Below are 15,000 nucleotides of genomic sequence, written 5' to 3' on the forward strand. Positions count from 1 at the left end.
TCAGAGCATCTTGGCTTCCCGGTAAGTTGCGAAGCTGGTGGCTAGTGTTCTTCCTTCTGATCTGTAGAGAGCTGTGTGACTTTCTAACAGCAGAATATGAAGCCCAGAGCCCCGAGCGTGGATCTGCCTGCACCACGGATCCATGTCAGGTTTCAATTATTGTCCTTTTATAACGTTGATCGTTCTTATCAGTCGAAAACGGAAACCTAAGACGCGTTCGGGCAGTGCTTATCTTTGCTGTGTCGAAATACGTATCAAAACACCGCCACCATTTAGTATCGTCACAAACCCTCTCTATTCCCCTAATAATGTCCTTTTTTTTTTCTTTCTTTCTCTCTCTCTCGGCGCTTCAGGGGGAAAGTCCTGTGGCTTCAGGAGAAAGTGAAGGACAGAAAATGGAGGGGAAATAATGAAGTGAGAGTGAAAAGAAGAGGAAGAAAGGGTTCTTAATTCCTCTTGTCTGTGCATACCTCACTAATAACGGAGTGATCAAAGACATGCCAAACATCTCTCTTCGTCACACACACACACATGCTGTGTGTCCTTGCATGCTGAGAGAGAGAGAGAGAAGGCAGGAGAGAGAAAAGGAGAAAGAAAAAAGGAAGAGAGGTGAAGGGGAGCGCGCCAAGTGAGACTGACATCAAAGCTCCTTGGGCAGGCCTATTTGGCACCAGATTACTCTCTTTGTGCGCTTTGTGTGTGTGTGTGTGTGTGTGTGTGTGTCTTTTGACATTCCCTCATTTAGGAAGTGGAGGAAATGCTAGGGGGAAAAAGTCAGTGTCTAGTTTGACAATTGTTTTTGTGTTTTAAAAAAAACAAAAAAAACATTTATTTTCAGTTTATTTATTTATGAAAAATTTATGAATGTCACTAGACTTGTAAAAAAAATAAATAAAAAAAAATTGGAGATGAACAATTCTTACACTTCAGACAAGCTCTGAGTAAAATTCAACATCCTCAGATCGTGCTTTTGAAATAGTTTAATTCCCATTGCACGATGTGTGTTCTGTATGATCATCGTTATCATACGTCACCCGCCCTCCAGGTCTGATGGACAACCGAGATCCTCCTGTATTCTCACACGCTATGAAAGGTCCCGACATGTGAACGAACGCACAGCTCCGAGTTCCCGTTTACTCCTCTTTAAACAAGATCAGCTTTTCATTGATTTATTTAATCGTGCAGATCCTAAACCATCACAGTGCAGTGTGATTTCTTCTGTTACTGACACAGCACTAAAGCGCCAGAGTACACTACTGTCTGTGGCCACTAGAGGACAGTCAGGGAATGGGTTTGGCAGTTTGTCTTGTGTGTGTGTGTGTGTGTCTTCCAGCTTCTGGAAACTGGGGAAAAAATAATAAAGGTAAATCCCAGCATGAACTGAATCCCAGAAAGGACTGCTACAATTTAGTAATTTTATTAATAATTGAAAATGTACTCCGTTGATGATATTCGAAAATATAGTACGTAAAACTGCTATATCAGGTTGTAGTTCATTGAGAAACCTTTCATGAAATTATAATATATTTGAATATTCATTAAGTTTTTTTCCATCCATTTGTTGTAATGTCCGTATATCGTGACCTTAAATCAGGGGCGCCGAAACCCAGGACGGGACGGGACGGGACGGGACGGGACGGGTGGGGGTGTTAGGACGATTCTAAAGGCACTGGTTTAATAGGGGGTCCAGCAGATTCCCATACTTTCCTGTATGATATTTTTGGTATTCATATGGCCTCTTTGCACAATAATCTATTTAGGAGCACGCTATAACGAACACCCTCAGACTGTGCCGTGTGTGTGTGTGTGTGTGTCCTTAAGATGTTCGTGGATTATTCAGAAACGTGGCACTTGACTGTTGAGTCGATACATGCGTCAGGTACATGGCAAGAGATGGAGGAGACAAAATCGGGATACCAAAAGAGGAAAGAAAACAAGACGGGGAAGACGGCTAGTCACCCAGTTTTTCAAAAAAAAAAAATGTAAAAAAATTGATAATTATGTTCCCTGTTCTGTGCTGTGATTCTGAAGCTGGCCCGTACGAAGCCGTTATAATTAACATCAGATAGAAACTTTATCGGTTACTCGCCCTGATGTTTATCCTTGGACGTCGGAACACTATTTCCGAGAGTGTGTGTTTTTCCACGCGGTCGAGCAGTCGTAATGGAGTATTGAGCTTCGAAAAACACCGAGCGACAATAAAACTAGTCCTGTGTGTGTGTGTGTGTGTGTGTGTGTGTGTGTGTGTGTGTATGTATTCAAGCTTTCCGAAGCCTTGCAACAGCTTTCTGTGAGGAATTGGTCGAAATTTAATGCGATCTCATGAATCTGTTTTGATTGTCCCGAGTGAGCTTATGAGAGAAGTGTTGTAATGATGTCCGATTCATGAGTGAATCATTTGATTGAGTCGGTTCATTTCAGTGAATCGGAGAATCCGGCTCATAAAACCAGTCTGAAAGATTTGTAGAACCGATTCGATTCTCAAGTTCAACTCACTGATTCAGTGATCCGGTCACTGTTTTAGCTCATTTCCACTTTTCTTTTTGGAGCTGCTGGTGTGTGGAACTTATTATTCACTCAGTGAATAATAATAATAATAACAATAATAATAATAATAATAATGATGATGATGGTGGTGACGAGGTGAAGGGTTTTTCCAGACCGCAGAACATATATGATGAGTGCAGTGTCTAACGTCTGTCGTAGCCAGAACTATATTAGTGAACGGACTCCGCTCCAAAAGTCAGTCAGAAAACGTCTGCGCTCCGGACACTAACGTGTTCGTTAGTGTTCATTCAATTAATCAGTCAGAAGTGCATTTAAATCATCACTCTGTCCGGGCAGCTGGACAAACTGTCTGTCTCTGCTTTCTTTTTTTTCTTTCTGCAAATTTACCATAAAATCGCGTTGACGAACAGCTCGGTGTTTCTAGCTGAATGTGAAACTTCCAACTCTGAAAAGCAGATCTGCTTTAAAGACAATGAGAAGAAGGAGAAGCGGCGAGGTGGAGGGAGAGACGGAGGGAGAAGCGACGAGGCGGAGGGAGAGCGAGATGGAGAAATGACAAGAGCGAGATGGAGAAACAAGGAGGCAGAGAGATGGAGAAATGGAGAGCGAGAAACGGGCAGAGCGAGATGGAGGAACGGCGAGAGCGAGAGATGGAGAAACGAGATGGAGCAACGGAGAGATGGAGCAACGGGGAGAGCGAGAGAGATGGAGCAATGGGGAGAGAGATGGAGCAATGGGGAGAGAGAGATGGAGCAATGGGGAGAGAGATGGAGCAATGGGGAGAGAGAGATGGAGCAATGGGGAGAGAGATGGAGCAATGGGGAGAGAGAGATGGAGCAATGGGGAGAGAGATGGAGCAATGGGGAGAGAGAGATGGAGCAATGGGGAGAGAGAGATGGAGCAACGGGGAGAGAGAGATGGAGCAACGGGGAGAGCGAGAGAGAGAGAAATGGAGCAACAGGGAGAGAGAGATGGAGCAACAGGGAGAGAGAGCGAGAGATGGAGCAACGGGGAGAGAGAGATGGAGCAACGTGGAGAGAGAGATGGAGAAATGGAGGGAGAGAGAGAGAGAAATGGAGGGAGAGAGAGAGAGAGATGGAGCAACGTGGAGAGAGAGATGGAGAAATGGAGGGAGAGAGAGAGAGAGATGGAGCAACGGGGAGAGAGAGATGGAGCAACGGGGAGAGAGAGATGGAGCAACGGGGAGAGAGAGATGGAGCAACGGGGAGAGTGAGAGAGAGAGAGAGAGATGGAGCAACGGGGAGAGAGAGATGGAGCAACGGGGAGAGAGAGATGGAGCAACGGGGAGAGTGAGAGAGAGAGAGAGAGAGATGGAGCAACGGGGAGAGAGATGGAGCAACGGGGAGAGAGAGATGGAGCAACGGGGAGAGTGAGAGAGAGAGAGAGAGAGAGATGGAGCAACGGGGAGAGAGAGATGGAGCAACGGGGAGAGTGAGAGAGAGAGAGAGAGATGGAGCAACGGGGAGAGAGAGATGGAGCAACGGGGAGAGTGAGAGAGAGAGAGAGAGATGGAGCAACGGGGAGAGAGAGATGGAGCAACGGGGAGAGTGAGAGAGAGATGGAGCAACGGGGAGAGTGAGAGAGAGATGGAGCAACGGGGAGAGCGAGAGAGATGGAGAAATGGAGAGAGAGAGAGAGCTGTGTTAGGAGGTTAAGACCAGTCCATGGGTGGGGAAAAGAACTGCTATGGAAGAATAATACGATTATCAGCTTTATTGTTCGTGTTCTTCTCACTAATTCTCCATCCTGAATGAGGCAGGAAGTGTTTTGAATGGATGATGATATTCTCAGTGTTGAAAGCGACGTGTGTGTGTGTGTGTGTGTGTGTGTGTATGTGTATGGGCTTGTCCTTGTCCTTTATCCGTTCTCCTCGAGTCTGTCCCAGGATCCTCCAGCTTTGACCGCTCTCGCTGGCAGTTGACCCGCTCACACACGCCGAGTAAACAGAAAGGATCTTTTGTTTTGACTTTGCCCAGTGTGACGCTGGAGCTGAAATAAACATGAACGCAGGCCCATGCGTGTCTCTGCGTCACCTGGGAGCGCTCGTTAATCCGCTTTTCTGGCGCCGTTCTAGAACCTTCTTAAACCCTGTTGCTCTCCCAGCGAGACCTGGACACATGCGTGCAGCACTCTTATGGGACGGTCGGTGTGTGTGTGTGTGTGTGTGTGTGTGTGTGTGTGTGTGTGTGTCTCTCACTCTCTCACACACACACACACACACATGGATTTGATTGCTGCTCATGAGGGACGGTGTCTTTGTGAAACTTTGAGACATGAATAAAACTTCTTGCAAGTCATTCTGTCCTTCGACTTTCTCGTGGAAGAAAACTTACTGTGTAGTCGGATCATCTCCCACACCTCAGTGTTTGCATTGGGTCAGTTTACTATCGTGTGTGTGTGTGTGTGTGTGTGTGTGTGTGTGTGTCTGCTTCCTGACACTTCTGCGTGCTTTCGGAACGTCTCGGTCGATGCTACTGAAAGGAGTCGGATTTTAGCATGCCAGTGTTTAGCAGGACACACACACACACACACACACACACACACACACACACACACACACACACACACACACTAATCCCTGTGTGTTGTATTTGCCTTTCTCCAGCAGTAAGTCGTCTTGCTGTTTTTGTTGTGCCTGAACTGTCAGGGGTTCAGAAAGGTCAGCTGTGGCTTAATATCACATGGCATCAGTGCTGCAGTAGAGTACATCTGACCATGCGCGCACACACACACACACACACACACACACACCTGAACTTTCTTTTACTTTCTCACTCCAGTTCTCTAAATTTCTCAATTAAGGTTATGTCTCATCACATCGTGTACCGAGTTCACTTCATAATGTTACTGATCGGAAGGTCGGGGGTTCAAGTCCCAGCACTGACGGGCTCTGGGTTACTGATCGGAAGGTCGGGGGTTCAAGTCCCCGCACTGACGGGCTCTGGGTTACTGATCGGAAGGTCGGGGGTTCAAGTCCCAGCACTGACGGGCTCTGGGTTACTGATCGGAAGGTCGGGGGTTCAAGTCCCCGCACTGACGGGCTCTGGGTTACTGATCGGAAGGTCGGGGGTTCAAGTCCCAGCACTGACGGGCTCTGGGTTACTGATCGGAAGGTCGGGGGTTCAAGTCCCCGCACTGACGGGCTCTGGGTTACTGATCGGAAGGTCGGGGGTTCAAGTCCCAGCACTGACGGGCTCTGGGTTACTGATCGGAAGGTCGGGGGTTCAAGTCCCAGCACTGACGGGCTCTGGGTTACTGATCGGAAGGTCGGGGGTTCAAGTCCCAGCACTGACAAGCTGCCACTGTTGGGCCCTTAACCCTCTCTGCTCCAGGGGGCGCTGTATCATGGCCTCCTTACATTCAGGGATATGCGAATGAATAAAGAACTTCTCTGTGCTCGTTATTCATTCTTATGTAACTGTATTTGTACCTGTATTTCATAACTAACGTCTTTCATTATCGTAAACAACCTTCATGGACTTTCCACAACATTAAATGTAACTATAAACGGATAAAAAAAAAAAAGAACAGTGAGAGTAACAAGACACTTTGGGGATTACTCTTCTAGTTGTGTGGAAACTCTGTCACTGATTATTTTCCTATCACAGCACGTGGTGGTGTATTCCTCACTTATACGACCATACAGTGCGCTTTTGTCCGATCTAGATTCCAGCGTAGTAGTCTGAGAACCGTGATCGTTGTCTGACGCTCAGTACGAATCCGATGTTATTTCAGTAACTGATCTGCGTGTTTCTGTTTCTGAGTTATGTGGAGCATCTCCACAGGTGTGAGCAGTGTGCGGATTAATACCCGGTCTGTCTGACGCACGTGCGCGAGAGCCGCGATCCGATCCGAAATTGAGCCGTGAGAAGAAAATGTCTGAAAGTTTCGTCAGTCTGGCGGAGATAGTTTGGTAAGATTTACGCGGACGTTTACACACAACTTGGTGAAATAGTAACAAAAATTCTGTAGTTTTTGTGTCAGTCAATAACTAATAATTTGTTTTATAAAGAACGAGAATCTCTGCGCGTGTGTATCCCAGATGTGGCTGTTGTGTACGAGATGCGTTTTTTTGCTTGTTGGTGTTTGTTTATTTATTTATTTATTTAATTCTTTATCATTAAACAATTAATTACCCTTGAATAACGCAAACGAGCCGAACGAATACACATTTTTTTTTGTTTTTTTGTTTTTTTTGTTTTTTTGTTTTTTTTTTGTCTTGTTCCACTTTACACTGATTGTTTTGAGTTGGAACAGTCGACTCTTTCTTCCTGTGCGTGGTGTTTACTCTGAGGCTGAACTTAGCGAGTGGGATTTACGCCACCAGCTCAGAAATAAGCTCGAGGACGAATAAGAAACCTCAGCACTGGAATAGTCTGTTTTACCCAGTGTGCACTTTTTCCCAATAAATAGGAGTCTTGGTAATGTGTGCAGTGGGGTCTCTCTCTCTCTCTCTCTCTTTTTCTCTCTCTCTCTCTCTCTCTCTCTCTCTCTCTCACACGCACACACACACACGCTATCAGCAAATTACTGATAACTGTTTATTTTATATGTTTGATGGGCCTCTGCTTGTAGATTAGGTCGGTTAGTGCTAAAGATGTAATCGCTGCCGTCTATGTAAGGGCATTCAGGTGTGTGTGTGTGTGTGTGTGTGTGGAATGAGGTGGAAAACGATGAGGTAGCACCTCTAAAAATGGAATGAACTCGTCTGTTAATCCAATATATCTGTGTCTCATGTGAGTGTGTGTGCGCTCGGCAGTACTGCAGCGGTAGGAGTTTTTCGGGAGGCTGTAATTTATTTTTCTGGTCAGCCGTGTGATGAGAAGGAGACGACTGGACACTGCGCTCTGACCTCACTGATAAGAGAGAGTGAGTGTGTGTGTGTGTGTGTGTGTGTGAGGAGTGTGATGCGATGAGGCAGGGAGGACAGTGAGAAATGAGATGGAAAGCACTTTAAAGGCCCCAAAACACATTTTACACTTTGGGTTCAGCAGTTCTTTATCTCCGTTAAATACAGACCAGCGCAGGAGCTGTGATGTTCAGTACGTCGTCGTGTCAGACCCGTATATATCTCTCCGCCCATACTCCACGCGTTCACGATTCGACGACCGATGGACGTGAATCCAGCGAGAGACACACCAGCAGCGCTTGTGTAGGGGTCACGTGAAGTTATGTGAAGCGAAACATCAGGTCAGAAAGGGGGGAGCCACCTTAAATTGTCCTTAAACCACCTTAAATTGTCTCGTGCGTAGGGGATGGTTTAAAACGAGGCCTCAGGGGAAAAGAACTGGTACCTTCTCTTATGAAAAGACTTTTACTCATCAGACGTGCGGGGTTAAATCTGGGTTCGGATGGCGTCCGGCTGGTTGTTTTGGTCCGACGTTGAGAGCGATCACACCAGGGGTGTGTAACAGACCGATATCAGGTTAGCCACTCGGAGAGGAAAAATATCACTTTAAAGTGAAAAATGACTAATAATAAACAAATAGCATCCGTGAATATTAGCGTAACGTTTTAAGTGTGTTCCACATGATATGAGGGGGGGGGGGGACACGCTGGCATAGCGGTTAGCGGTTTTGTGCGCGGAGCTTGCGTATTCTCCCTGTGCTTCATGGGTTTCCTCTTGGTACTCTGGTTTCCTCCCTAGTCCAAAGACATGCGCTGTAGGTGTTTCTAAATTGTCCGTAGGGTGTGAATTGGTGTGTGTGTGTGTGTGTGTGTGTGTGTGTGTGTGTGTGTGTGCGATGGGCACCCCGTGTGGGGTGTGTTCCCCGAGTTCCCTGGGATAGACTCCAGGCTCCTCGCGGACCCTGTGTACGGTAAGTGTTATGCAAGATGGATAATACACACACACACACACACACACACAACAACGCCGAGGACGATTAGTGTTATTAGTGAGTCCTGAGCCACCATTGGGGCTCTGCTACGTAGTCACACATCTCTGTCTCACGGTCTTGGCGGTTGCAGGGGATCTCCTAAACGTTAGAGAGATGTAGTGGACGGATCATAACGAAGCACCTGCGTGCACATGGAAACATAGCAGACACGAAACATAGTCCCGACCCTCGTAATAAACCCTGACCGGTTGGATTTAGTACTAAAAGATAACACCTTGTAGACGACGCGATGTTTCTCTTCGTCCTCCGATTGTCTTTCGGTACGAATCGTGAATACGTGTCTTGTTTTTTTGGCCTGCTGTAGCGAGCCGAATGCGGTGTGTGTGTGTGTGTGGTGTTTTTGATCGAGTGGATAGTGTGATGAGGTGTGAGGAAGGAGGGAGCTGTTTGTTTCCTTTCTGGTGTGTCTCTAATTAATGAACTGATGAGACAAAAGCAGGAGGTCAGACCCCTTCCCCTGCCCCGACTGATAATTTGGTGTGTGTGTACGGTGGGACCGCCAACAGCTCTGAGCCTCAACCCCATACTAGTGCCAGCTGTGGATCAATACCTGGACAGCTGGGCTAGCCTCCCCTGATGTGCAGAATAACACACACACACACACACACACACACATCGCCACTTCTGAAGTAGATAGTGCCAGCTCACCCCCACCTCTCTGAGTCACTCCGTAGTCGTCCTGACCGTAAATGCGAACGAGAGAAGGATCATTCCAGCATTTCTTACAGGCCTCTAAAACCATTACGTTGCCATAAATATCATTAATACACGAGGACATGGCGTTATGGATGATGATCAACGACGGGGTGGTGTGACGCGGTCTGAAGTGAAGCGGTGTCACCTGTGCCACCCGGACCCTCGTCGTTTTCCCATAACGGCGCACGCCCAAGTGTCTTATTGCTTCCGTGTACGTCTAGGAGTGACCGAGTGACATGCATTTGACGTCATTTCCTCTCATAGCTCCTGTTTGCTAAATGCTAATTGTTTGTTAAATGGACCCGCCTCTCCATCCACGTGCTCTTTGGGTTCGATGCATTACTGACCCGGATATTTCTCATTTATTCATATTCTGATAGACGTTCCGTACACATTTGGAAAGGATTCGAGTCTCTGCCGGTGTTCAGGTGCGAGTCTGGTTGAAGTACATTATCATGGCAGTAGGGGGCATCCTTCAGCTGACCTGGCAAGCCCTCGTCTCCCCTTTCGGCGAGGTGTTTAGCGATTCAGAAGACACAATGCGAGCGCATTGATAGTCATATCCCTGTGATAAATTAAAAGTGCCTCATTGTCCCTTTCCATTTTACACATTGTCAGGAGCGCGGCTCTTAATCTCGCCTCCTGATTGACACCGGCGGCCGGGGAAAAGAGCACATTTTATTGTTTGCGCTCGTCAAATCTAGTTAAAACCCAATTCTTCGCCGGGTATTTGCATATCCTTAAGTATTTCTTTCGGAGAGTGGGCCCTAAATCCGTCTTAAGTGTTTGATGCTTTCGGAAAATTCATTCACAAAGTATCTACATGCGCTATTAGCTCGGTATAATGCAGCAGGCTAATCTGCTTGATAAGAAGGGGGAGTCGGGCACCGTTTTCTTCAGGGATGACACGCTATATTTCCGAGCGATTCAACAGGGGCTCAAATGTCAACACAAATGTCAAGAGCGAATGTTTTTCCTTCATTTTATTAAAAGTGGTCTATTAAGAGCCTGTTATTCAGGGTCAGGCCTGGCGAGATGGGATGTCTGGGTAATTCTGTAGATGGGTTGGTTGGAGTGGAGATGGTGAAGAGATTCCCAGGTGTTGCCCTTGGTTTAATGCCACAGCGGCGTTCGAGAGCAAGAGAAGTAGGGGAGAGACGTGTTTCGGCCTGGTCGCTCCGTGATAATGACAGTCTCGGGTGTTTCCTGCCTTTTATTCCCAAGGCAAGGCGGTTACACCTGGATATCAAGTTCTGCTCCATGTCTGCTTCCAGACTGGACAGGATTGCGCAACGTTCTTCTCTTCCATCCACAATGCAGTATGTTTTGTCCCCCCCCCCCCCCACCCCCCCCCCCCCCCCCCCAATCAGCGTTAGGAATCACAACCTTTCGTCATCAAAGCCGTGATTACGTTCATCATCGGCTGAGGGGCAGGACACTCGAGTTCTTCTACACCGACTTTGACAAACCATGTCTTCATGGAGCTGGCTTCGTGCGCAGGGGCGTCGTCATGCCGGAACAGGTTCTCGAGCCTCTTCGATACACCGAAGGGAAATTGTGATACCACAGCGTGCAAAGACACGACGTACAGTCGTGTGCTTCAGAATCTTTAAGCAACGGTTTGCGGGAAGAACCACGTATCTGTGTGTCCACATACTTTTGGCCACGTACCGCACACGCGGCGGGCTTTCTTCTTCTTCTGGCTTGAATCTAATACGTTCATCTCTCGATGGGAAGTTCAGGAATAAAACGCTCCGAGTGTAATAAACAGACGGGATGCTGTTGCGCACGTTGAATATACGCCCGCTAGTTGAATTCGTCCTGGAAGGGTCTCTGGATGCGAAAGGTTTGGCAGCAGGAAAGTTTAATGCAAATGTCTTGAAACAAGTCTCACGTCAAGCTCGGTAAAGGTCTGTCCCGACCGTAGCGATATAACCGCCTTTTATTCACGTCAACGTAGCGGAAACTTGTCTCGTACAGGCTTGACTGTGTGTGTGTGTGAGAGAGTGTGTTGGAAAAGTGCGTGGCGGTGTGTCTACACGTAGCTGCATCTCAGTCTCTCTCAAACAGCGTCGATAAGACCCCTCTCTTTACCTATGGGAATACAACTACACACAACCACCTATCTGACAGATGCATATCTATACACACAGCATCTATACACACACACACAGACCGAGCCGCTGGCGAGATCCCAATCTGAGATTCCCTCCATCCGCTCTTTATGTGCACACAGCGAGTCTGGAATATGTATCTGCGATCACATTGATCTGTGCGAGTGGGATATGCGTTGTAGAGGAGAAGGAGGAAGCTCTGGACTACATCGTCGTCGCTACCCGACAACAACGAGGGGAATTAGTTATTTATTTACATGCGTGTCCCGAGTGACACGAGGAGAATTTGCGTGTCCGAGCATCGTTAAAGGTTATTAAAGGGCCTGGTATGATCCAGTGTGGAAATGGTGGGCATGCAGCAGTTTATCAGGGAAGTGGGCGGGGCATGTTGGGTTGGGAATGTTTCTATACAGGAGAGAATGGGGATTTCTTTAGGAGGGTAAAGGTGTCGATGCGTATGTGGGGTTTTTTTGTTGTTGTTGTCGTCAGACCTCGTGAATATCGAACAAATGTCTTCAGGATAAGGTTTGGGATTTTTGAGTTCCTCTGCCAGAGTGGAGCGAGCCGAGAGAGAAGCGCTGTGACGCACTGCTCTTTACTTTCTTGTTGTTGTTGTGTGTGTGTGTGTGGCAGGGAGCGGTGTGTTTGCAGTGCTGAAACGGCCTCTCTGATCGTGCCTCGTTCTGCCAACGGATTGCAGATGCTGCACTGCTCTCGCCAGACTGCCACACGACACTCACACCTGCAGCTCTCAGTGGAGAGAGAGAGAGAGAGACAGGGAGAGAATGTGGGAGAGTGAGTGTGTGTGTGTGTGTGAGAGAGAGAGACAGGGAGAGAGTGTGGGAAAGAGAGAGACAGGGAGAGTGAGTGTGTGTGTGTGTGAAAGAGAGCGAGACAGGGAGAGTGTGTGTGTGAGAGACAGAAAGACGGCGAGTGAGTGTGTGTGAGACAGGGAGAGCATGTGTGAGTGTGTGTGTGTGTGTGTGTGAGAGAGAGAGACAGGGAGAGAGTGTGTGAGTGAGGGAGAGAGACAGACCGAGCATGTGTGAGAGAGAGAGTACAGGGAGAGTGTGTGTGAGTGTGAGACGGACAGTTTGTGTGTGTGAGAGAGTGAGTGAGTGTGTGTGAGTAAGCTAGACACAGAGTGTGTGTGAGACAGGGACGGAGAGAGAGTGTGTGTGTGAGCAAGAAAGACAAAGAGAAAATGAGTATGTGAGAGAGTGTGTGTGTGTGTGTGTGTGTCTGTTTTCCTCCGGACCCTTTCTCTATCTGAGTATGGTGCAGAACTGAAATGTGACCCTTGACCTTCGCTTTATACAGTGTGTACTTCATCTGACTCTTTCCCGTGTTCCTGCTGTCTGGATTTCTGACCTACAGGGGGCGCCATTGACCACCAAGCTGCTCATAGGAGAAGGACACTGATACATTGCAGTGTCTAATATACAAATATCCCCAGATTAGTTTATTTATTTGTTTTTCATCGATGCGGTTCGTTCAGAAGAAAGCGTCTTGCGTCATGTACCGAACGCGTTTGTGGGAAATAATGTCGCGTGTACCAATTAGAATACATTCGGTAAAGAAGGTGTGTTGGTGTGTGTTGGTTCATAGCTCGCTAAAGCAAGTCAAGTGAATGCATGGAAAACACTCCTACTTTTTAACGTTTGTTTTACATGCTGATCTTCGATCAGCAGGGGCGGAGCTTAAATTCAGTTCAGTCAGCTGTTCTGAAAACGTGATCATGTGACATAACCAGCTATCTTTTTTTTTCTTCATTTCCTAGGTGTGACGTAAATACTGCTTAGCATAAAATATTGTTATTTTATTGGTAGCTAGCTAGGCTTAATGTTTGCAGTTCAAGTCATCTTTAAGCTCCGCCCATTTTGGTGAAAATCGGTTCAATTATGCATATTTTATTCGAATCTGTGTTGATTATTTCATTTCCTCTCCCTCTCCCTCTCTCTCTCTCGCAGGAGTCTCCGTCGGGTCGGAGAAAAGCCCTGGCCACCAGCAGCATCAACATGAAGCAGTACGCGAGCCCCATGCCCACGCAGACGGACGTCAAGATCAAGTTCAAGCCTCTTTCCAAGAAGGTGGTGGCGGCCACGCTGCAGTTCTCGCTCTCCTGCATCTTCCTGCGAGAGGGCAAAGCCACGTGAGTCCAGCTTCACCAACCCCCCCCCCCAAAGAAAAACAAAACCCACAGCGTCTTCCTGCTTCCTGGAGAGCTCACACGCCAGTCGAAGCTTCCAGGCTTTCACATAATCTCTCTCTCTCTCTCTCTCTCTCTTTTTCTTTCTTTCGTTCTATTTTTCTTTTCTCTCTTCCACCTTCACTCCTCCTGTCCTTCTTTCTGTGACCCGAGTGCTCCTTTTTATTTACAGAAGAGAACTTTTTTTTTTCTTTCTTTCACCTGTTATCTTCCTTTCTTGCCCTCTCACATTTTCTCCCTCATTCTTTTTCTCTCCATCGCCCCTCGCAGGCTCTCGCTCGCCTAATGAGAGTGCGTTCATGTGACATTCTTCACATTCCCAGAGTTCCAAATGTATCGCTCCTTATCTATCGCCCTCCTCGCTCTCTCTCACCAACTCGCTCTCTCTGTCTCTCTCCCTCTTCCTCATGTGTAAATGCCGATGTTTACAGACGAGATGCCAGTCTGCAGCTTCTGTCCACAATTACTACAAAAAAATTAGCAAACATTTTGGCGTATGTCCGTTTTGCTTTCGCGTCACATTTCGTCTAAGCCAAGTGTTAAACACTTTTGCTGTTAATGTTTCAGACTCAAAGTTTTTTTTGTTTTGTTTTTATCATTAATACACATTTAGCAAGATCTTTCTTAGGCCAAAATCATCACCTGGGATTATAGGTCGTCGTTATACAGGACGAGAGCGGCCTCTAGAGGCGAAATAAAAACCATCGCTGACTAATTTTGTCGCGTTATTTGAAGTGTTTTTCGATTCGTTTTGGACTGTGTTTGTTATCTGGAGCGTTTCTTTTTGGTTCCGTTTGGATGTATATCTTTTATTTACTTTGATATTTCTTAATAGTTGATCTCTATGAATATATTTTCATTTTAAGCAGTACGTTTTCACGGTGCAGTCAGTACTGTTTGTTTTTGTAATGAAGTTCAGCAGTATTTTTTACTTTGAGCGTTATGTTTCCATACTAATCTCAGGACAGCTGCAGAATCCTTACCGAGACACCCAAACCACCACAACGCCATGGTTACGGTCACCGAGATCAATTTTTCCTTCAGTTTGAGGGCTGATGCATCGTGTGGATGAACACACGAGCTACAGGCAGTGATTATAAACCTACAGTGACCCTTATAGAGCGACGTAGATGAAAAAGTGTGTATATAATATCGGTCATATAACCAGCCGAATGCCTCTCGCTCCAGTTCCTATCTGCTGCTTATCGTTGCCGCCGTTAGCATCGTCGGTCAGATTAATCTCCGCCACGTGTCGCGAAAAAGAATCTGATGCAACAGGCGCCCCTGCGTTCTCTCCATCCCCCGAATACGCTTCCGAAATGAAAGGATATTCGAGAGGCTAATATTCTACAAGTCTCTCTTTTTTTTTTTTTTTCTTTCTTCGTCTTCTTTTCCCCTTCGCTCTCTGTTTGACATTCATGTCACGGCGATCCCAACAAACAGCACAGAGATGAAATATTTCCAGCCGCCGGCCCCGAATGTGTAAATATCTCTCACCTGGACAGAAGATCCTTCTCCCCTCTCTCCCTCCCCTTTCCGTCTATATATTTTT

At 46.9% G+C, this 15,000-nt stretch overlaps 1 protein-coding gene across 2 annotated transcripts in view; it reads left to right on the plus strand.

Moving 5' to 3' along the window:
• ehbp1 (EH domain binding protein 1) overlaps positions 1–15,000 on the plus strand; it is a 163,703-nt gene that overhangs the window by 35,521 nt on the left and 113,182 nt on the right. For both annotated transcript variants that reach the window (XM_053682914.1, XM_053682915.1), the window contains one exon: positions 13,210–13,391. In XM_053682914.1, the coding sequence (XP_053538889.1) occupies positions 13,210–13,391 (182 nt within the window). The remainder of the gene's footprint in view (positions 1–13,209; positions 13,392–15,000) is intronic.

This window comes from Ictalurus punctatus, chromosome 9 (assembly GCF_001660625.3).
Source record: "Ictalurus punctatus breed USDA103 chromosome 9, Coco_2.0, whole genome shotgun sequence".
Taxonomy (NCBI): Eukaryota; Metazoa; Chordata; class Actinopteri; order Siluriformes; family Ictaluridae; genus Ictalurus; species Ictalurus punctatus.